Here is a 25,130-nt window from a genome sequence, read left to right as displayed (position 1 = left end):
TGACCTGAATAGGTAGTTAACTTAACAGTTGCGGCACGCAACGGAGGTGTGCCCAACAGTTTGTAAGTGTCTTGATTGATCAGTGAAACTGCAGCCCCAGTATCGAGCTGGAATGGTATCACTTTGCCATTAATGTCCAAGTCCACAAAAAGTTTATTGCCCTGCTGACGACAAGAGCGAGTGTCTCGTGCAACGTGAACTGACACTGGTACAAAATCACTTGCGACTTGACGGGAGTTGCTGCGATGTCGACGCACACTATTTGTGGGACGAACACAGTCACTGTTAGAGAGAGTGGCACTGGGCGGAGTGGCATGAACTATATGAATTTCCATGGGCGAAGTGTCGCGAGCCTGAGTGTCCTTGGTTCGATTCCAATTCCGGCGCGAAGCAAAGGTCCTGGAATGGGTGTGAGTTTCCGATCGGAGATTTTTCTGTCAAACACTCTGAACACGTCCTTTTTTATTACAGAAAAAGCAAATAGCCTGGTGTGACGGGCAATTCTCACGCGAATGTCTAGTAGCACACCGCGGGCATGATTTTAGCACTGCATTTGCTTGCCGGCGCGGTACACGTGGCTGAGAGCCTGGCGGCAGCGGCGCGGCTGGGCACGAGGACTGTTTACTGTTCCGTGCAGCTCGCCCGGCGGGCTGGTTAACCTGACACACGGCTGCGAAGTTTCAAATGATTCCTGAGCAAAGTCAAGTGTGTCCTGCCGATCCAATATGTCCATCACTTGTTGAAATGAGGGATTGACTAGTTTCAAAATCTGTTCCCTTATATGAACATCAGGAACGTTCTGTGCAATTGCATCACGTACCATAGTATCTGAATAAGGGAATCCACATTGACACTCAAAAGCACAATCCCTAGTAAGGCCTTGCAAGGTTGCAACCCACTCCCGATTACTCTGACCTGCCGTACGTTTTGTACGAAAGAAGGTATACCGTTTGGCAACTACATTGACTCATTCTTTGAAATATGCATCTTATGCAGACAAAATTTCGTCGTAGGACAGAGTTGCTACGCCGCGTCGGGGAAATAATTTGACTATCACACGGTACGTGTGCACCCCTACGGAGGACAACAAAAAAGGCTGGCGCTCATTACCTTGAATTCTGTAGGCGGCGAGATGGAATCCAAATTGGCGTGACCACTCCGTCCAGCTTCCCAGTGCAGCATTAAATGGACGAAAAGTTGGTGCAACTGCGTGTTGTGGCTGCGTTAGCGGTGGAGCGGCGGCTGCCACGTCGTTTTGCATTGCACGTTGACCCTGGACGAGCTGTCCAAGGGCATCCAGTAAGGCCTGCGTCTGCTGATTCTGTAAGCGATAAAATTCGGACAGTACATCTGGAGATGGTGGCGAAGCCATTACACAAGTGAATCAGGGCAGTATAGTTACGAACGTGGTATTGTCTCATCGCCAATGTTGTGGGTTGGCAGGAGAGCCAACACCGGGTTACTAGAGGAAGCCGAAAGGCACGCGTTTTAGCTCACGCAGGCTGGCGTGAGGTCTGGAACAGGACAAGGAAATTAGACTTTATAAAAAACGGACGTAGCTGGTGGAATACTTAACTTTAATCCATAAATGGTGAACGTCGCTCTTGACTGTACATTATTCACAATATCAATAGTAACTGAACATGGCGCCTTGCTAGGTCGTGGCAAATGACGTAGCTGAAGGCTATGCTAACTATCGTCTCGGCAAATGAGAGCATATTTTGTCAGTGAACCATCACTAGCAAAGTTGGTTGTACAACTGGGGGCGAGTGCTAGGAAGTCTCTCTAGACGTGCCGTGTAGCAGCGCTCGGTCTGCAATCACTGATAGTGGCGACACGCGGGTCCGACGTATACTAACGGACCACGGCCGATTTAAAGGCTACCACCTAGCAAGTGTGGTGTCTGGCGGTGACACCAAAGTATGTGATAATCCTTCAGTTGGAAATATTTTTGAGATTATCTTCTGCCATTATGAAGAGAAGCTTTATAACATAGAGACAATTAGATGACCCACATGCCTCTCAGTCCCTGAAATATCACTCTGGGAGAGCACTACTCTCACATTATTTGGTGATGTATCCATTACGAGAATAAAAAGCTGGCCTAGGTCAAAGTTTGCTAAGAGGAGGCATCAAAAAATAAGTTACATATTATTGTGTCAGGCCAGCTAACGTTTATTGAATGCTTTACTACACTTCATAGTGACATAAATATATGACACTGTTTTCCAGCATAGTAATTAAGTCTCCTTAAACAACAGTCTGAATGTTCTACCATGTGCTCAAGTCCTCGATGATAGAAATTGCCCCGTGGTCATGGAACGATTTGAGAACCGTTGTGTGGACACCCTCATGGCTGAAAAATCTCTTTCCTGGCAGATGGTCTTGCTTGAATGTCTGGATCTTGTTCTCTATGCTCAATGTCGACAGCCTTCTTTACCAGTCAGCATCACCCATGTCTGTGTAGTCTTGGTCAATTATTGATACCATTTCATTATGGCTAGAGGTGACATTGCTTTTGGTCCATATACCACAAGAATTTCTGTGTATTGTTTAGGTATTTTGCCCACAAGAATTGTCCTGTCCCACTTTCTTCAACCTTGGATTTCATTTCGAGTTGCTGTATCAAATTTCACTCCTACACTGTGATGCACTTGTCATCTGTACAGCAGTGGAACTGTGCCTGCAGTAAACTCTGAACATGTACCTTCAGCTGACAATGAGCTAATTTTGTTGCACAAGCATCTTAGGGTGAGACGACATGTGTAACTTACTTTATGAAGTCGCTATATAGTGTTGGGACCAATTTTAGGCCGTCCAGACGTACGGTACAAGCCACTTGACACATAGGTTTCCATCCAAAATTAGCCCTTGTTTCAGTTGATGAAGGGGATGTGTATTATGATTACCTCAAATCTATACTTTGCATAGTAACTGACCTTCCCTGAAAAATTATCTGGAAGAAAGTGAATTTTTTATTTTATTCTGAGTACAGCTCTTTCTCACGTTGTTGCTTTGGTGCCCTGTTGCTGCTTTAGTGCCCTGTTGCTACTTTAGTGCCCTTGTGATAAGGCTGAATGTGATAGCTAATTAGTGAATAATGATTCCAGGTTGCAATTAAATACACCTTTCTTAAGAGTATAGAGTTCACATAATCTATGGATATGGATAACGAGTGAAAGATCTTCTTTGTCACATAAGAGAAACAGAAACAAAGTCTGCTGCGATAATATGAGTCCCGTTGCAGCGTTTCATCCTGGGTGGGTGTTGAAGTGATGTCTACAGTGCAGAGGACTGCGGCGCATGGTGAAGCAGTGCAGTGTGGTGTGTTATGATGTCATGACATTGAGAAAGTGGGGTGCGACTTGGTGATGTGGATGTGAGTGTCTGCATTGGTCTCCCTGAAGCTCTGACTGATGAGCTGTGTGGTGCAGCTGGTTCCTGGCTCTGATCTGACTGAGCAAAGGAGTGTTGCCTACTGGAGATTGAGCTGCAACTTAAATACCCAGCAGGCAGAAAGGCATCCACAGCTGTTTGACAGGCACAAGACTTGCAAGTGAAAACTGGTCCCTTGATAGCAATGCCATAGTTGCTAATGCACAAGCAGCTTGTGAGTGTGACTGCTGCTTCCTGGTGGCACCTGTAGCAATCGGTGTAGCAGCTGATTGTTTGTAATCATTAGTGTGTCCACAACATGCAACACCCTTGTCATATTTGTAAAGAGTCTCTGGAGGGGGGAACATCTGTGGGCCAAGTGTTGGAAAATCTGAAGGGTAAAGGTGTAGTGCTGGAAGCATAATGTAGTCGGTGTACAACCAGTATATGGCACCCCTTCCCTCTCAAGGGCGAGATGGCGAAAATGAAGCTTGCAGATGCTACACCTGTTCTCCCACAAGGGAAGACACCAAAGCTGGCAAGGGAGAACAGTGGTGACAAGTGTCCAAAGTACCAGTGATTCCACTGTGCGATGCTGGAGGTCCAAGGGATCGGGGAGCTAAGGCTGCGACCCAGGAATACCAGGAACCCAGAATCCAAGGTTATGAAGTGGTTCCTGTCTAGATTATGGACAAACTGAGCAGTGCTGCGAAGACAAAAGGCAGGAGAGTCAGCCTTTGTGATATTTGTGAACTGTCTCCAGAGGAGAAACACCTGAGGCCAATGGTACACACACAAAAAAAGACACATTGTGTTGGAAATGTAATATGGTTGGCATATGGCCAATATACAGTAGTCACCCTTAAGAATTAGATAATACGTAAAATTTCCAATAAATGTAATTTGTGTTGTACATTTGTTTGCGTGGCCGCCTTCCACAGCATCTGTTAAAATCTGTTAATATAGGTTATCTGTCAGCTGACTGCAATCTAATTAAAAAGAATTACACCAGATGCATTTCCCTTTTATTTGTAAAGCATCTTCTGTGGTTATTGGTGTTCTTTACATATTCTGCCCCTTCCCTCCTTGATAGCACTGGTTGGTGTCAAAAGGCTTCATTCCACATTTGCACTTGGCAGTTTTTGGCATTCTGCAGTATTTCCTGCACTGCATTATTTACATTTCACTTTCTTAAACTATTTCTCATTCCGCACTGCCACAGTGTTTGTCTCATATCATAAACACTGTGGCAGTGGGGAAAGAAAAATAGTTTAAGAAGAGGCATAAACACTGTGGAATGAGAAATAGTTTAAGAAAGTGAAGTGTAAATAATTCAGCATGAGAAATACTGCAGAGTGCCAAAAACTGCCAAGTGCAAATGTGAAATGAAGCCTTTCGATACCCAATTGCGGCTATCAAGAAGGGAAGGAGTAGATTATGTAAAGAAACACCAATAACCACAGAAGATGCTTTATAAATTAAAGTCAAATGTGTCTGGTGTAATTCTTTTTTGATTAGATTGCAGTCAGCTTAAGACGGATAACCTATAGTAACAGTAATTTGTATTGTCTAAGAATAACCAACGTTGTGCCCACTATATTAAATAATGATGGGTACAGTTGGACAATGTTTTAAAATTTATTGTTTCAGCGAGATGTTGTTCTGATATTTTGGAAAGATATTAGAAGCAGTGTGCTGGTTTACCATTTATGAGCTTTTGTTTTATGAGTTAAGCAGTCCGTAAATGATATTTTCATAGTAAGTCAAACCAGTATGTTTAACTAGTTTCATTCACTTGATCAACCAATTGCAAAATATCAGACATTTTTATTTTTTCATTTTAATGTATTCTTAAGTTAATGGGATCTTGGGGATTGAAAGACAATGTTTGGCATCTTGCACACAGTATTAATTTCTGGACATCAGATTCTGTGTACAGTTCACATGCAACACTGAGACAGTGCCCGTGCTGCTTCCTATTATTATACACAGATCAATCACAGTAATGTGACCACTGTCCACGTTTGACATCAACTTGCAATAACCACTCACAGGCAACAGGTGGCAACACTAGCAGTGGAGTATAAAGTGTTACAGGAGGGATGCTAAAACAGTGCAGTCATTGTCGTGATGTAGAAACAGAGAAATTTATATGAGGTCCAAAATGGCATGGTCATTGGCTTTTGGACCAAAAGGTATATCGTGCAAGGCAAAATGTTGCTATCCAAAACCAGCACTGAGGCAACTCGGAGCATCGAGGGCAGTAGATGACGGGGGTGAACGACGGCTGCAGATATGTGTGCGAATGAAGAGATGTACAGCTGTTAAGCAGCTGACCAACCAGATGAACCGAGGGGCTACCGACAGGATCTCCTTAACGAACGTTTGGCAAAAGTTGCTACGCATGGGCTTCCAAGACAGGCGCCTAGCTCGTGTGCCTGTTCTGACTGCTGTTTGTCAGTGACAAAGGCTGGAATTTGCGTGCCAATACCGCAGCTGGACATCCACTGAGCGGTGACAAGTGGCCTTCTCAGATAATCACATTTTATCCTCCATCAGACAGATGGGCTTTGGCATGTACAGCATGAAATGTCGAAAGTGGACACCCCGCAACAATCGTCAGAAGGTTCCTGATCAGAAGAGGGAGCATTCTCCTCTGGGGAATGTTTTTGTGGCATCCCTGGGTGATCTTGCCATTCAGAGAGGAGAGGTATGAGGGTAATCCCAAAAGTAAGGTCTCCTATTTTTTATAAGTACATAGACCTGTTTATTTCTACAATGGTTTGCATCAGTTTACAGCTTGAACATTTAGCTATTTTTCAACATAATCACCATTTCTGTTGATTCATTTTTGTAGACGCATTGGCAGTTTTTGTATGCCCGTGCCATACCAGCTCGCCGCCGTGCTGTTCAGAAAGTTATGAACCTCTCATTTCACCTCATCGTTGGGGCTGAATCACTTTCCGGCCAAATGTTCTTTTAACTTAGGGAACAGGTGATAGTCACTGGGCGCCAAGTCAAGACTGTAGGGTAGGTGGATGATTGTGTTCCACTGAAACTGTTGCAGGAGAGCAACAGTTTGCCGAGCAATGTGTGGGCAAGTGTTGTCATGGAGACATTCCTCTTCTCCTGTTCTGAATTGCCCATTTGAGTTTTTTCAGAGTCTCTAAGTTAATTGTGGTCCCAGTGGGCATAAAGTCGACTGACAACACCCTTTTCTGATCCCAAAAAACGGTTGTCGTACTTTACCGGCGGACTGTGTTTGTTTAAATTTCCACAGCTTTGGCAAAGAAGGATGCTGCCACTCGCGTGATTGTTGCATGGTCTCAGGTGTGAAGTGGTATGACCAGGTTTCGTCACCCATGACAATTGAGTCCTGAAAGTTGTTCTGTTCGGCTGCAAGGTGGTGAAGAAATGCGCGAGAAGCATCAGCTTGCTGCTGCGTGTGGCCCTCAGTCAGCATGCATGGCACCCATCTTCTGCATACCTTTCGGTCGTTCAATGTTTCGGTTACAATTCTGTGAGCGGTGCTTCGGGAAACCTCAGGAACCAACATGCAGAGATTATCCAGCGTGATCCACCAATCTTCACGCCTGCTTTGCTCAACCTGCAACACTGGCTCCTCAGAAATTAACGGTCTCCCACTCCTTTGTTCGTCGTGAATTTCAGTCTGACCAGCTGCAGTCTCTCTACACCACTTATGAACATTTTTGACATCCGTGCATGACTCACCATACGCATCCATCAATTGGCAATGGATTTCAATCGGCGCAGTGCCCTTTGCATTCAAAAACTGAATAACTGCATGCAATTCGCACTTGTTGGTAACATCCAACAGGTGCTCCATTCTCAACGGCTGTCGGGCCAAGACTGAGTGCCTCAGCACACCATGCGCATGTTGACACACAGTGTGTGAAGCACTCTTCATAACAATGTGACCAACTGACACACAGAGTTCTGTACTTATAAAAAATTACGAGACCTTACTTTTGGGATTACCCTCGTACAATGGATCAATACAAGTATTCATCATTCTTTGGGTATTACATTCAGGCTTTTGACAGATGATCACATTAATGGGACTGGTCAGTGCATGACTTGATTTGATCTACTAATTTCCTGCACCAAAACTAAGTTTACTGTGTAGTTTCTCTCCCTTTAAGAGCAGTAGAAGAATCATTACTAGATCTTTACTAGGCACAATTTCTTCAAGAATTAATGACCCAAATATTAAGTGTTTTTTCACCTCCAGTACTTTATGTTGGAAGATTAAGTGTGGTGCAGTTTTATTCCCCATACACAGTCTCCACATGCCCCTCATATGCAAGTGTTTTCTGAAGTTCCCAGTGCCAGTCATTAGTCCTACTATGAGTTTAATCTGCCTCCTGTTCAAGCCCACTATTGCACAATTTCTCTTAAAACATGGTTTTGGCATCATTAGCTTGCTATGTTTTTGTTTCTGGATCTTCATACAATATCATGTGTGCTGTCTCATTAACCAGCTATTATACAATCCCATTACTGTTGGTTAAGACAGGTTCAAGTCCAACAAATTGAGTCACCGTTCTTGTCCTGGCCAACCTCTCAGCTTTGTTCATTATCATCCATTTCTGAGTGACCAGGGAGCCCTAGCAAGTTCCCCCTGTTACTTTCCTCAAGCCTGACAAATATTGCATCAAACTAATGTGGGACAGCTACGTTGAATGGACACACACAATTTCGCTTTAAAAAGTTTCTAAGGAGGAACAAACCAATGCTTTCTGTCATCACAGGGCATTTCATGACTGATGCGATGAGCTGTATTTGTTTGGGCTGACTCCAGCTCATCATCACCAGTTATCTGCTATATTAGCAGGTCCTTTGCCTCTCCATTTTCTGCGATCCGTTGCTTCCTTCTTAAGGCTGCTGTATGTTTTACCGTCCATCATGTCATCCAGTATCTGGAATCTCTTCCTTCCTCGCTTCCTTTTCCCTTCTACATAACCTTCTAAAACTGTTTTTATCAGTCCGTCATTCTTTCTTAATATATGCCCAATCCAATTTCTTTTCCTTCTCTTTATTACATCTAGTAACTGCCATTTCTCTCCTACTCTTTTCAGTACGTCTTCATTTTTTACTCTGTCCATCCAACTTATTCTTTCCATCTTCCGCCTCCAGATCTCAAAAGCCTCCAGCCTTTCTCTGTCTTTTTTTCCTCATAGTCCATGTTTCAGCGCCATATAGAAGAACACTCCATACAAGACATTTTATGAGTCTCTTTCTGAGTTCTCTGTCCAGACCACTGCAGAAGATTCTCCTTTTCTTATAAAACGCATCTTTTGCCATTGCTATCCTTGTTTTAATTTCTGTGGTGCACTTCCAGTCGGTGTCTATCCTGCTTCCAAGATACTTAAAATTTTGCACCTGTTCTAGTGTTTCTCCATTCAGCACAATTTTTATTTCCTTATTTCCTCCTATTGCCAATACTTTTGTTTTATTTGTGTTAATTTTCATTCCATATCTTTTTTCCGTTAGTTTCAATGGTGTCCACCAAATCCTGTTATTCTTTTTCCCCTGTGTTTAGAAGGACCATGTCATCAGCAAATCTCAAGCACCCTACTCTTCTTCCTCCAATTTCTACTCCTTTGTCATCTAATGAGCATTGGTCAATCATATTTTCCAAGTACAGGTTGAAAAGAGTAGGTGATAAACAGCATCCTTGTCTTACTCCTTTCCCTACTGTGATCCAGTTTGGACTTTCTCCTCTCACTTTAACTGAAACTTTTTGATTAAGGTACAATGAGTTTATAAGTCTTCTGGTTTTCCAGTCCACTCTCTTTTCCCTCATAATAGTCGCCAGCTTGTCCCAAACCACATTGTCAAATGCCTTTTCTAAATCGATGAAGCACATATATAGGTCTCTTCCTTTTTCAATAAACCTTTCTCCCAATATTCGTAGGAGCCCTATTGCATCTCTGGTGCCCGTATTCCATCTAAAGCCAAACTGCTCCTCACCGAGATTCTCCTCTATTACTTTTTCAAGTCTTTTATTAATTATTCTTAACATCACTTTGGCTGCATGTGAAATGAGGCTGATTGTCATGTGCTTGCTGCATTTCTTGGTTCCTTGTTTTTTCGGTAATGGAATCATTACTGTTGTCAAAAAGTCCTCAGGCCATTCACCACTGTCATATATTTTATTACATAACCTCAATATTTCTCTTATTCCATTGTGGTTCAAGCATTTTAGTATTTCTCCCGGTATTGTATCTGTACCTACTGCTTTGCCATTTTTCATTGCAGCAATGGCAGACTTTACTTCTTCCATTATGATGGTCGGTCCTTTCTCTTCATCACTTACACTGTTGTGTGATTCAAGTTCCAGAGTTTCTGGTTTGCTATTTGTGTCATATAGCTCTTTTATATATTCTTCCCATCTCTGGAGGACATCGTCATGATCTTTGTACACTACCTCTTCGTCTTTACTCAAAATTTCCATAGTAGCACTTCCCGCTCTGTTTTGTTCCCATGTCATAGTCTTTACTCTGCTGTATAGTAAGTCATATCTTCCCTTCCTGTCCAGTTCTTCAATTTCATCACATTTCTCTTTTAGCCATTTTTTCCTAGCCTTCTCTGTTTCTCTTCGCAGTTCGTTATTTAACCTTCGGTATATCTTTCTTGCATCTTCAGTGTTCTTGTTTTTCAATTTTCTTCTCTCCTCCATCTTGGAAATCATTTCTTGTGTGACCCATGGTTTTTTTGACCTTTTCCCTTTTACATATCCTATATTTTGCTGTCCTGCTTTAATGATTCCTTCTTTCAGCATATTCCAGTACTCGTTGGCATTATCAGGTGCTTCTTTGTCTCGTAATGTGTTTAGAAAGTCCCGAGACATCATTTCTGTAATTTGTTCTTTGTTGGACCTTATCTTCTCTAGATCCCACTTCTTCACCATTGTCGCCTTTTTCAGTTTTTTCATTCTTATTTCTATTTCTGCCATAAGTAAGTTGTGGTCACTATTAATATCTGCACCCGGTAATGTGTGCACCTTCTTGATTCCATTCCTGTATCTTTCTTCTACCAGTATAAAATCGATTTGGTTTCTATATTTATCCCCTGGTGATTTCCAAGTGTAGAGCCTCCTCTTATGGTTCCTGAACCATGTGTTTGCCGCTATCAGCTGCCTTTCCCTGCAGAAGTCAATTGACCATTCACCTCTGTCATTTCTCTTTCCAAGACAATGACTGCCTACTATGTTTCCCTCTTTCCCTTCTCCCACAATGGCGTTCCAGTCTCCCATTACTATTTTGCAGCATTTTTTATTTTCATCCATTATTCTCTCTATTACATTGTACGTTTCCTCTACAGTTTGGTCATCATGTTCTGAAGTTGGCATATTCACCTGGACAATCAGTAAATCTTTTTGTGCTCCTTTCAGCCTTACACCAATAACCCGGTCATTTGCATAGTCTACATATTCCACACATTTAGCCAATTCCTTTGTCATAATCATTCCTACTCCATTAATTCCTTTTACTTCTCCTCCTGAGTAGTAGAATACATATTCATCTGACTGCAACTCTCCATGTCCATTCCATCTTACCTCAGCAACTCCTACGAGGTCCATATGATTTTTCTCCATCTCTCTTTTAAGGTTTTCTCGTTTTCCTTCTTGTAGCAGAGTTCTGACATTCCAGGTACCAATTCTCGTTTTGATTTTTTGCCTCTTTTCAAGTTGTCCCCCCGGAGATCCGAATGGGGGACTATTTTACCTCCGGACACTGATTTAACATGAGAGGAAGCCTTTTTTTTTTTTTTTTTTTTTTTTTTTTTTTTTTTTTTTTTGCATACAATGGAGACTGCATTATGCAGGGAAGATAATTTGCGGTGGTATTCCGTTGCCTTCCGCAGTTCTGGAGGCCGCCCCTAACATGGGATACAGACGCCTTTTGCAGCCGCCCGCTCCGGGTCAGACGCTGCATGAGAAGTATAGGTTGGAAAATGAAAGACCCCTAGCCCTCGAAACCTAATAGCGTCAGGGTCGGAAAAGAACAAGAACTGGCCGAGGGTGGCCAGATAGGAAAGATAAAAGTCAGGAGCCTGGCATAAGTAAGTGGAAGCAATGCCAGGACTCAGCTCGGGGCCCCGTGATCGCCAGCTACGTATCACTAGGTGTGACTCCCTAGACTCCAGCTACACTTCGTAAAAACAAAACAGCAAATAAGTGCCGAAACACCAGAGAAAATCCACCTGGTGACTAAGGTGGGACACCAAGTATACCATGACCCTTGTAGCACATTCTGATAGCAAATATCTCCACATGAAATACTGTAGCCATCTTCTCTAGAGAGATTGCGCTCTTCAGTCTAGGCTGTACCCCATATACCACAGCCCCCAACCCCAGCACGTTTTTGGCTTAGTAAACTGGATTATGTCTTTTGAATGAAATCATGGTTCATTCTCCATTGCTCCCTATTTCAAGTTGTTATATTGAAAGGTTTATTGAAGAAACTGGAAACTATGGTATAGTCAGCCAGCATTTCCCCGACCAGTCCTATATTTACCACAATCATTACTTTAGTGTGGGATTCTGGATATAATAAAAGTTTCCAGTTTTCTTGCCATTCTCAAACTTGAGTCTCATTTCAAAGAGATACCTCACCCATACAGTTATAGTTGGTGCTGTCATCAATCTACCCTCAACATGTAGCCAAAATTGCATGTTTAAATTTGGTGATAGGCATGAAACAGCATCCAAAACTGCTTAGTGGTTTCTCCAAACATTATTTTGAGCAGGTAGTTCAGGAGCCCGCTCAAAGTTCAAATCATTGCGAAAACGTTCTTGACCTGTTAGCAAAAATAATCCTGAGCCATCATGATGGATGTAGGGATTAGTGACCACAAGGTCACTGTAGTGAGATGGAACACCATAACATCAAAATCAACCAAAAATAAATGCAAAAAGGCATGTATTTAAAGAAGCAGATAAAAATTCACTTGATGCCTTCGTGAGAGACCATCTCCATTCCTTCCACTCCAATTACAGGAATGTAGGATATATTACAAGGAGAGTTCCCACCTGCACAGTTCAGAAAAGCTGCTGTTATGAGTAAGTATCCAGATGATGCAGACTGTGAAGCAGTCATTAAAGTTAAGCCCATAGTACTGGATAGCATGTTCAGCAACTGGGTGGTCCAGCTAGCTCTTGGCCACAGTATGTCAGTTGTCATACTGATGTAGAAAGCAGTACAGTGGTTGCAGTTAAGTTGTAGACCACATGACTACTTTCAAATGTAACACTGCTTTTAATGGTAAAGGAGACGCCTATGACCAGACCAGACTAGGGTAGGTGGTGGTGTTGGTAGGATGTATGAGACAAGTCTTGTGTTTTCAGGCATTTGAGCAATGAGGCAAGGAATTGGGAGCAGAGGTTGACTAGGGATGGACAAGGAAATTGCATATACATTGAAGTGCCAAAGAAACTGGTATAGGCATGCATACTCACATACAGAGAGATGTAAACAGGCAGAATATGGCGCTGCGGTCAGCAACACCTATACAAGACAACAAGTGTCTGGTGCAGATGTTAGATCTGTTACTGCTGCTACAATGACAGGTTATCAAGATTTGAGTGAGTTTGAATGTGAAGTTATAGCCAGTGCACGAGCGATGGGACACAGCATCTCCAAGGCAGCGATGAAGTGGGGATTTTCCCATACGATCGTTTCATGAGTGTACCATGACTATCAGGAATCCGGTAAACCATCAAATCTCTAACATCGCTGTGGCCAGAGAAAGATCCTGCAAGAACAGGACCAATGACAACTGAAGAGAACCGTTCAACATGCCGCAGATATCTGTGCTGGCTCTTCAGTGTATTCGTTGGGCAGCAGAGCACCACTGTGGAATGGATGGGAAGGATACTGGGTAAAATATTTCTCATTTCAGGGCACAGTGTGAGATAGTCGAAACCGTGACAGAGAATGTGATTCAGTTGCTCCAGTGGTGCTTCAGTGGTACTGAGTCATGAGAGAGATGCTCCTTTATGGTCAGGGTATGTGGGAGTATTAGGTGACTGGAGAAACAAAGCATGCAAGATCTATTTCTGAACAAGGTTTGGAGGGTAATTTTGGTCTGCAAAGGCTTGAGTGAGACTCTGCTCATCAGGAGTGATGACCGTGGGTGGCTAGGCTGCATGGAAGAGACATCTTGGTATAGGCTGGGTAGAACTGTCGAAGTAATGGTATTGCTTGTGGTTAGTAGGTTTGATAGGGATGGGGGTAATGATGAAGCCAGCCTTGAGGTGAAAGTAAACATCAAGGAAGGTGGCTTGGTGTGCTGAGAAGGACTAGGTGAAGGGAATGGGTCAGAAAATGTTGAGTGCTGGAGAAATGTGGATAAGATGTCCTTACCATTGGTTCAGATCATGAAGATGTCATCAGTGAATCTGAACCAGGTGAGGGGTTTGGGATTCTAGGTGGTTAGTAAGAACCCCTCTAGTGGCCTATGAGGAGGTTGGCATAGAATGGTGCCATGTGGGTGTACCACAGATTTGCTTAACAGTTGGAGTTCCAGAGAGGAAGTAATTGTGAATGAAGATATAATGTGTCGTGATGACCAGGAAGGAGCTTGTAGGTTATCTGTACGTCGGGCATTGTGAAAGGTAGAGTTCAGTAGTGGCAAGGCCATGGACACTGGGGCTATTAGTGTAGAGGGAGGTGGCATTAACAGTGATGAGCAGGGAATCATGTGATAAAGGAGCAGGAGCTGTGGAGAGTCAGAGAACGAAATGGCTGGTGTCTTTGATATAGGTGAGTAGGCTGGGTAATAGATTAAAGGTGTTGGTTTATAAGAGCAGAGATTTTTTCAGTGGGAGCACAGTAATCGGCCACAAAGGGGTGTCCTGGGTGGTTGGCTTTATGGACTGAGACTCAGGGGAGAGATCATGGGATAGGCATAAAGATTTGAGGAGGAACTCAAAATGCTATTGGATTTCTAGAATGGGATCACGTGGCAGGGTTTGTAGTTGAACAAACCTGACAGTTGGTGGAGTCCTTTGACCAAGTAATCCCTGTTGGGCAAAACTATGCTGGTGGATCCTTTGTTGGCAGATAGAACTATAACGGCAGGATCAGTTTTTAGACCTAGATGCAAGACCTGTCCCATACATCATCCCACCACCACCATCACTGCCACCACCATGTAGTCCAGCCTGGTCACAGGCATCTCCTATCCCATCAAAGGCAGAGCTACCTGTGAAAGCAGTCACGTGGTCTACAAACTAAGCTGTGGTCACTGTGCTGCTTTCTACGTGGCCTTGACAACTAACAAACTGTCCCTCCACTTTGGTGGCCACAGACAAACTGTGCCCAAGAGACAGTTGGACCAACCAGTTCTTGAAGATGCTGCTCAACACAGTGTGCTTCACTTCAGTGACTGCTTCATATCCATCATCATATGGATCCTTCCTAATACACCAGTATTTTTGAATTGTGCTTGTAAGAACTGTCCCTGCAATATATCCTACATTCCTGTAACCGCTCTGACCTCAACTTTCATTAGTCCCTATCCTCCACTTACCTATACCATCCTCCTGCTCCCACTCAAGCACAACACAGCCTTATATTCCACCAACACACCCACTAATCTTTTTCCCCTTCTCTACTTCCCTCATTTTCTGCCAAGTCCCATGGTGCCATCTACTCTGGCCACTTAGCTATGGAAGCAGACAGATGCCATTTAGATTGGCCCAGGAGTTATGCCACTTATTTCTTCCCTTTTGCTATCCTGAAGGTAGGTTCCCTACCCCTATTACAGATCTATAAATTGGTATTCAAGTAGGAACTCACCTTTGCTGTTGCTTTCTCACACCAGCTTGTGGACATTGGAATCACATCTGATCAACAGTTGTCCATTCAGCTGCAAGGAGCTGTCTACCAGTCTCTTTGCTTCCTGGGAAGGAAGTGTACTGTCGTCATAACAGACCACTATCGTCATTAAGGAGGTAAGGTGGGGCTGATACAAATTCCCTTGTGCTTCCTTTGTCATGTAGTTTTATGTCCTGCTCTTGCATCCCCTTCAGGCATTCCTTGCCAACTTTCATCATGAAAGTTTAGTCATCAGATGCAAGCATCTGTTTGATTACCCCCCAGGTATTAGCTGAGATTTCTTGGTTTTTTGCACATTTACTTTCTTGAACAGAGTCTTTGGAGAAACATCGTTAAGTTTTGGTACTCTAATTGATATATTTGTGGTCTTGTAGAATTCCACTGCTATCTTGACCCACAACTTCACTTCTGCCCATGGAGATATCCTGTGCACCACCCCCTTAAGCCAGTCTTCTGTTCAATTCTCCTAAAAGACAAAGATTACAGCACCTTTATCCAAATAGACCCTCATGAATTTGGGGCCTAGGCTTGTATCTTTTCAAACAGAGCTATCTGAACTAGCTGCTTCTGCTGCAAGGTGATTTTGACCGGTGGATATCGTTGCTGGGTAACCAACATTCTAAATGCCAATACTGCAGTGTATAGATCTGTTTCTCTATTTCCTGCCTCAGCTTTTTCTGGATCCAGTTATCCTGGGAAATGGGAGTAACAGACTCCTCTCTCATTCTCTTGTTCTAAGACCATTTAATTACCCCATTTGCATTTGGGAAACCATTAGGTGCCTTCCTTTTCTTTTTGTTCTCCAAGATGTTTCCTTCTCTGAGCCCTAGATAAGGATTTGATCTTGATCCAGACAAGCTTCTCACTAGCATTTTCCCCTTCTTGGATTGGTCTGTCATCCAATCAGTTGCAGAAATGGTTTCCATCGGTTCCAAACCTGATGTTTGGTATTTGTGGTATTCTCAAATTTCTCAATTTTTAAACTATTTTCTGTGTTCTTCATTTTCATTCCAAGACAATGCAGGCTATATTAGGCTGACACCAGTGAATTCCCACACTGGAGTAAGGCTTATTACTGTGTCTTTGGGGCACGATTCATGAGACATCTTCCCATGTGCCATGTACCCCTTAGCATGGATCACACCACACCTTGGATTGGGTACCTGAGACCTGCCTGGTTTGAGAGCCCCTGCCAGTAACTATGCTACCACCAGCATAGTCCCCAGCACCACTTGGACATGCAGACCTCACCACTGATATGGTCAGTGCTACAATAAAACAGTGTACCCTGAAGAGACAGTTATATGATAGGAACATCACTTTGTTGATTGGACTATATAAGTTTTGGATTTGGTGTTGTCAGCTGGATAAATTCTACAGTTCATACACTCATCCATTCATTCATGGCCTTCACAATATTTGCATTTACTCAAAAATGACTATACTTATTTCCAATCTGACTTTTCCTTTTATTATGAAGTATAAATTAAAAAATGTTTCAGCACCACTTACATGTCACTCTAAAAGTGAGTATATTTAATTCAAATCAAGCTTTTCTTTCTATTGTCAGTTGTAAATTAACGAATATTTCAGCACCATGTAGAAAAAATAATTGTAATAGCACCATGTGTTTAAAAAAAAGATAAATGTAAAACTGGCAGTACTATGTGAAGAATGGAAATGATTTTTTTGTGCAATATTTGTTTTGTTTTTGCAATCCTTACACTAGAAATTCTCAGAAAGTTGCGAGAAACACAATGTGAGCATTGTTCAACACTTAAAATTACTGACTAATGAAACACTGACTTGTGCAGATAAAAGTGTTGGACCCTTTAGTGATGCAACTTCAGCAAATTAGCCAGATATTGGTCCATGCATGATAGTGCATGGTACCAGTATGTTCCAAAACAGCCATGGTCATATCTGGGGGTCCTTTGTTCATAGAGATAAAGGGTCAAATGTTTTGGATAGCCCTGGGTCTAGCAAACCTTTGTATACCTATCAGAAGAACGGGCATACTGTAGCTATCCTCCAGCTTAGGGTCAAAATTGAAACATTACACACTTTCTCAAGCCGAAACAAATAGAGCAATTTAGTTGGTTCTCTTGCACTAGGTGTGGTCCAGCTTGAACCTTAGATGGCTTGTAAAAGCATCTTTTGCTCATAGTTGATTCCTGAGGAAAGGCCAGAGAACTATGACTTTTGGGTATTAGTTATGGGGACAGCCACTTCTATAATTTATGTTCATGATAAATTGTCTAAATTTTTACCAAATACTCTTGAGATGATGTTCTCATGGAACTTCAAAACTTTTTTCATTATCATTATCTGTTATCGAGATCCAGAGGTTCAAAGTTACCATATTTATGTAGAAAATCGCAAAAATGGTTTTTTGCCATTCTTGCACCATGGGCTGTGATTATCTAAATAACTAACCATAGAAAATGGCTCAAATTTTATCTGTACATACTTATGACATTTATCGAGAAAAGCCATTTTCCCGTTTTCTCAAGATACACCTGAAAATTCATGATTTCTGGGTACCAGAGTACCGATTCTGAGGATGTCCACTTCTGTAATTTCTATTCATGACAGATTGTCAAAATTTATACCATATGTTCTTAAGATGATGGTCTGAGGGAACCTTGAAACTTTTTCCAATATCATTACCCATTTCAAGACCCACAGGTTCAAAGTGACTGTATTTGTGCATATCAAATGTGCACATAATATCCATTCTGATGTGTAGATGTAGTTTTATATGTGGCAAGGGTTCTGGGGTCACCAAACTGTGTTTTTAGTTGCCATTTTTTCACCACTAAAGCTTTTGACTTGTTGTCTCTGTATAATGGGCACTCCATGCCTATACAGGCTGTGTTGAAATGACTTGATGGAAATGACTTGATGGTGCCTCCTGGCAGCATAAGCACCTTACAACAAATTATTTTATCATGTGAAATTCTTTGTACTTGAAAATCAACTGCATTTTTTGTATACAGTAAACGTAGCCTAAAATTGTTGTGCATTTTTGTCTAAAGTAGTGTGAAGTGAACCGACATTGGATGGTAGCTGATTTTGTGTTAACTTTATGCTTTGCTTACTTATTTGGTGCTTATATGTATCAAAGTATGTAAATCTGTCAAAGCGTATGAATAAACTGCCAAAACTGTACTGACCTACAGGATTTGTTTCATATAAGCAGCACACCCTGCTGTAACAGGAAAAAGAGGGGGAACAACTGAGAAATACTACTGTCAGAGCACAAAAAAGGTGAATACACTTCTTTTCAAAAGACTCTGACAATAAAGTGGGAAACCAATTGCCTCAATCCTCATTCTACCTTCTGCACCAGAAATTTTGGCAATCAAACATATTCATACTTTTTTGTGCTGAGAGTAATAGAGAGACAGCACGGTGACAGTGAAAGAAAGAAAGAAGAGATGGTACCAGTGAGAGAGAAGGAGAGAGAGAAGACAGTGGTGGTGGGAGAGAGAAAATTGCAGAGAAAGAAAGATTGGTGAAGACAATAGCTGTGACAGCCAAAGAGAGAGGAGGTAGTGATGGTCAGTGAGAGACAGAGGCAGTAAAAGAGAAAGAGAGGTGGATGGAGATTGTAACACTGAGAGCAAAAGAGAGAGGAGGTAGTGGAAATGGGAACGAGAGATGAGTAGACTATACATACCGTATTTACTCGAATCCAAGCCGCACTTTTTTTTCCGGTTTTTGTAATCCAAAAAACCACCTGCGGCTTAGAATCGAGTGCAAAGCAAGCGGAAGTTCTGAAAAATGTTGGTAGGTGCCGCCACAACTAACTTCTGCCGTCGAATATATGTAGCGCTACACAGGCATCCTTTGTAGGCACAAAGATAAATACTGGCGCCAAAACCTCTGCGTCAGTAAATAAAATTTAAAAAAAAAATTGGAAGACGAGCTTTTTTTCTCCGCCCGAGTTTCGACCATTGCATTTTCATACATTATCCAAGGAAGTAAATACAAATTCCATATTGTTCATCTTCGAATGTAGCAGAATTTCAATGTTCTACGAAAATCCGACTGGCAAGACTGGGATTTTTGTCAAATGGCCAACTCTACGTTCTGAATTTTTTCCTACCTGTGAGAAGAGATGGTTGCTAATAGGAACCTGATGAAATGTGAATCACATGCAGTATTCTCTTCACCATAAGAATAATACGAATATAAACATTTTGCCATGTATTCTATCGTGTTTCCTTCTATCTCATTTAAATCCTGTCTGCCTAATAAACTACAAAACTAGAGTGAGGCAACAGCAAACGCGGAAGAATATATGTACCGTGTCATGTTTATATTCATATTACTCTTATGGCTAATAGTGATACAGTCAGAAATGAAGCACGGCAACTGACTAGATTTTTAAATCTAAGATGACTAATTTCTGTGCAGAATTTGATGTACTAAAGAAGCGGCCGCAACGATTTTCAAACGGAGAAAAATTTTCGCCAAACTCTCGTTCAGAACATGTTCTATCATACGCAGTCTATTATTTGGTTCTTGTTGATCATTATCAAAGAAAGCAGCAGTGTAAGTAACAACAAATAGCAGCCTCATGCTATTGTTTCGCTAATGAGATGATTCCTCTCTTTTTTTAATTGTAGGCGGCGGTAGCGCGCACAAAAGCAAGCCATGCCACGAGCAGCGACAGGCCGTAAACACGCACTATCAGAATGCGACAAACAATGCATGGCACAGTATAGTAATGCATTTTCAGCTTAGAGTGACTGACATAAACACCTATAACATAGAAAACGGCACTTATCAGATCAAAGCAAAATAAGCGATCGTTTCAAATCACACGAAGCACGTGAAAAAGAAATGGTATCCATATAAATACGGACGGAGCGCCTGACGCATAGCAATGGCTACCTGGTAAAGCTTAACTGCTGAGCTTACAACTCGAACCAAACTACTGTAGCTGTATCGTCATTCATTCGATCTAAATTGTGTCTCATATTACAATGGACCAACTTTGTTTCGATTTGGAGGTTCGGCCTAAAACTTTTCTCCCCCCTTGAATTTCGAGGCTCAAATTTCAGGTGCAGCTTAGATTTGGGATTTTTTTTTTTTTTTTCCTTTATTTCGAGACTCATTTTTCAGGTGCGGCTTAGATTCGAGTGCGGCTTGGATTCGAGTAAATACGGTAGGCTTGGGGGCCTAGAACCTCACAGATTGGTGAATTTCAACACAATAAAATTGCCCACTTTCCCTCGTCGCTTATACCCATGTGCCAAAATTTCCCGGTTGAGGGGTCAAAACCCCAAGCGAATCATCCCCAAGGACATATGTGGAGAGGAGACTATGGTGGTTGAGAAGAAACACAGCAGACTGTAAGTGAGAAAAAAAACAACATTGGCAATGGGGCAAAGACAATGGCAGTGGGACAGAGTCAGTGCAACTGTCAGAGAACTGGCAAGAGAAAGGGGTGAAGATAGTGGCAGTGGGAGAGAAACATATAAAGGCAGTGAGAGGGAGATACTCAGTATGAAGGCTTAACTACAAAGAGAGACTGGGCAAAATGATTCAGAAAGAGCATGAGTATGTCCATACACCACAATTTTTGGTGAGGAAGGGGGAATGAGAATTCAAGCAGCTGATTCCCCACTTTTCTGCCAGAGTCTTTTAAAGAGGAGCATATTGATTTTTTGTGCTCCAACAGGAGAATTTTTCATCAAGTAATTGCTTGTATTGTGCAGCACACAGCACACTAGCTTGAGAGACAAGGAGGTGAGCAAGACCCAGATAGGCAGATTAATACCTATCAGCTGGTACACTGGCCAGCCTGAGTGTAGTATTTTGGCAGTTTCCACATTTGTTCAGGCAAATTCTGGGGTGGTTCTCAAATTCTTCCTCAGAGGGTACAATGTGCAAACAATTAAAATACAATAATGCACAGAACAAAGTTTACACAGTTGAGTGGCAGAGGTACACAACTTACTTCCCTTGGGTCACCATGACAGTTGTTTCATCAGGAAGGGCATCCAGCTACAAAAAATGGAAAATCCTGACAAGGCAGATCCCATGCTAGATGGAATAAGTGCTAGGCAAAAGAAAGATGATATGATTTTTGAGAGTAATTTTGATATAATTTTTGTGTCAGACTTCTTAGAGACAGGAGGTAGCAACATGAAGTTACTGAAGTGGTGTTGGCCTTTGTCATTATCCCTCATAAATGCTAACATAATAATCCAAAATTCAGAAACTACAATTGAGAATATTTCAGAAATCATCTGTGCAGATGTGTCTGCCACACTGCATGTCAACTAATAAAGATTCTGCTGTATATCAGCTGAATTTGGTAGATATAGATTTTAAAATTTCCCAAAGAATATTGGCATTTGAAACAAATTCGAGAAAACTGTATTTGTTGAACAAAAATACATCTTGCTGCAACCTGCATCATTTTTTTGTTTAGTTGTGTTTACAGATTCGTAGGTGCAGCGATTGCAAGAGCGAAATACTATATACCACATGGCTACTGCATAGAATACATTCCAGAATAGAACAAACACTGTGAAGAATGTTTTGAAACCTACATAAAGAATGTCAGTGTAGATGAAGCCAACGAACTGCTACGCAGACTGGACATAGCATGAAGAAACAGATAGGTGAAGACAACTACTGAAATGGATTTTAAGAAAGCATGGAGCTTACTGTAAAAGTTGGGGAGAAACAAACTGGCAGTCAAAGTAACTCATCCATTGTCACCAGACCAAATCACAAGTAGCATTGTATCACACACTCTAGGGCACTACGGGACAAATAATACACACAAAAAGTAAGAAGGGAGTATAGAAATTCACAAAGAGCAACTACACAGGACACTTAAGTAGGAGAGTACTTAAGTGGCTCTCATTTATGTTAAAGTTGGTAAGATGTCTGGTTATGATGGAATGCATCCTGAATTCCTGTGGAAAGGAAAACAAGAATTGGCAGACGAAATTTCACTCTTGCATACTAACATCAGGTTGTCTGCCTAAAACTTTTAAAATTAATAAAATAATAGAAGTTCTAAAATCAAACAAACTATTAGATAAATTGGAAAGATAGTACCCAACAGCCCTTCTCAACTGCTGCTGGAAACTCCTGGAAAGGCTACTTTTGAACAGGATGTGTCCACAAACCTTAGAAGTCATCCCACCAGAGCAGGCAGGTTTCAGACTGTACAGACCTGGTTTTAAACCTGACCACACACATTGAGGCAGGTTTTCAGAAGCAAGAAAAGACAGCAGTAACTTTGATAAACCTAACAGCAGCCTGTAGCACTGTGTGGAAAGAAGGGTTTCTACATAAACTGATAAAAGTAATCCCATGCCAAAGCACACTGAGACTTATCAAGAACAAGCTTTTGGACAGACATTTCCAAGTGATACAGGGTAATAATATAAGCAAACAGGGGAAACTCAATAATGGTCTGCATCAAGCAATAATGTTAGTATGGGTGTTTTTTAACTTCCACATGTTTGACCTGCTTGAAACTGAAGTGTCCTTGTACTGAGAAGTGATAAGACTCTTCAAAACATTAACTTTATTACCAAACAAAACTCAGTTATAAAGTCCTTTGGTGAATATCCACTTAACTACATTCAACAGAAATATCTCTCCTGTGTTGTTATCTGTGGTATGCCTTCACTACAAACCCTATAGTCGAGATAGGCAGCAACATAAAGACCTGGGACAATACTGGGCTGGTGTTGCCGGCATATGACAGGTGAGATGCTGCTGTTGCAAACCAGGATGAACTGGACCGGGTCTGCAAGCATTGGTATGCTGAAGCTAAACTGCTGGTACTGTCAATTGGAAGCACTGGGGATTAGTGTTCAATGTCCTGTCAGTAACAAGATCACTAGAGACAGATCATAAACTTGAATTACGAAAGGATGGTCATGCCCTTTCAAAGGAACCTTCCCGGCATTTGCCTGAAGCATTTTAGGGAAATCATGGAAAACGTAAATCAGGATGGCCGGACACAGGTTTGAAATGTCGTCTTCCTGAAATGTCGTGTCCTGGCGGGGCAGCTGCCTGCGAGGCCTGCCTGGTATGCGGAGGAAATGACTACCAGGCGGATATAACAGAAGCCAAGTCAAGGAAGTTCAGCTATGCTGATCATATTGTTCTAGCTATTCAAAATAAGCAGATCAGAGATGCTGAAAACATTATTGCTGCTTATCTAAATAAAATGGATTGATATTTCACTAAATGGAGGTTAATACCAAACCCCACTGAGACAAGAGTCAACTGTATTCATTTTAACAATAAAATGGCAGGACATGAGCTAAAGTTCATAGAAATAGCATTGAACCCCCTAATCAGCAACATCCAAAGTACTAGGGAATTACTCTAGATAGGACCCTATCCTTCAAAAGACATCTTGAAAATGTATCCCATTAAATAAGATCACACAATATTTGCATTCAGAGCTTATTCAACACTAACTGGGAAGCATCAGTGGATACACTACAAACCTCTGTACTTGCCTTACTGTGATTTGATGCACACCAGTGTGTTTAGACAGTGAGAATGTAATGAAATTGGAAACCTAGTTCAATGCTGCTATGAGGATTGTAACAGGATATATAAAGACTGCTCCATTGTATTGGCTTCCATCACTAAGCCATATAGCCCCACCTTCCCTGTGGGCACAGGAACCTTTATTGAAGGAATATACAAAAGTAATGAGTAATACTCTACTTTCTATCCACAAAAATGCTCCAATTTTGGGAACAACTTGATTTCACTCCGCTCTGAGAACAGCCCACCTACTGGTAGCTACTAACCCCAGCTAGGATACTAAATGGCGCAAGAGCTGGAGTGATAGTGTCTCCCCTGAGGAAACTTAAGGTTTTTGAACTTATACGACAAATAAGGTAAACCTTAAACAGACTCCAAATGGGATACGGGATATGTGCAAACAATTTGCACGAGTCGGGAAAGCTACCCAGCCCAGCTGTGACTGTGGTGGACTCCAAACCAAACTTCAACATATTGTCCAGGACTGTTAAGTAAGAGCTTATTGGGGTAGCCTGGCTGACTTCTTCAGTATGTCATTATGAAGGTACAATTTATTTTCTGTGATGTTATTTTTTTTTATTGTATTGTACATTTTGTCTTGTTTTACTCTGTATCCTTCATTGACATATTTTATAGTGTATTTTATCACTGATCATAAAACCAGTGTAAACCAAAAGAGTAGCACTATACAACAAATAAATACATAAATAAATAATGTTTTACATATTTATTTAATTATACTACTGTTGCAAAAATATGCTGAGAGCAATGTTGTTCACTGGTGATAACTTCCTTATTTGTTACTTATGTTCATATTTATTACTCTCTTTTTGTACCACAGGCATCATGCTTCGTTTCTTTCTTTTTGAAAAAAATTTAAATCCATGTGTTTTGAGTGTTATAACACTTATGCAGTCTTGTTCCAATTTCATATCACTTTTCCATTCCACCTTCTGACGCTGTTAATACTAAGCTACTTTTAAAATAACCTTTGAATATCTTTTTGAGTTTCCGTATATTTCAGGAAGTTGGTCCAAGTTGGCTGTTACATGTACTAGCAGCATTGTATTGGCGAATTAAGGGCAATGGACGACATGCTCTAGACTGCCTAACCATTGCATTAGCAGCAAGTCCTCATCGAGTCCGTGATGTGTCATTAGTGTCACAGGCAGCAGTTTTGCATCAGATGGGACGAGCTGCTGAAGCTCTTCATGCTGCATCAGAAGCTCTCGCTGTCAACAGCTCTGAGGTTTGTAAAAATATGCTCGTATATATATCAATTCCAGAATTCTTCAGAAAGAGTCTAGAACTGACTGACATATGATTATATGAGACATTACCTTA

General features: G+C 41.7%; 1 protein-coding gene across 3 annotated transcripts in view; it reads left to right on the top strand.

Moving 5' to 3' along the window:
- Nucleotides 1-25,130, top strand: part of LOC124605134 (tetratricopeptide repeat protein 17) — a 335,078-nt gene that overhangs the window by 265,571 nt on the left and 44,377 nt on the right. For 2 of the 3 annotated variants that reach the window (XR_006978605.1, XM_047136616.1), the window contains exon 11: nucleotides 24,811-25,035. Coding sequence is in view for 1 of the 3 variants with exons in the window: in XM_047136616.1 (XP_046992572.1) it covers nucleotides 24,811-25,035 (225 nt within the window). In the remaining 2 variants the exon portion in view is untranslated. Of the gene's footprint in view, nucleotides 1-24,810; nucleotides 25,036-25,130 lie in introns of those variants that run through there. The other variant, XM_047136617.1, reaches the window with a different exon arrangement.

This window comes from Schistocerca americana, chromosome 3 (assembly GCF_021461395.2).
Source record: "Schistocerca americana isolate TAMUIC-IGC-003095 chromosome 3, iqSchAmer2.1, whole genome shotgun sequence".
Classification (NCBI taxonomy): domain Eukaryota; kingdom Metazoa; phylum Arthropoda; class Insecta; order Orthoptera; family Acrididae; genus Schistocerca; species Schistocerca americana.
This window is presented reverse-complemented; position numbering and strand designations above follow the sequence as displayed.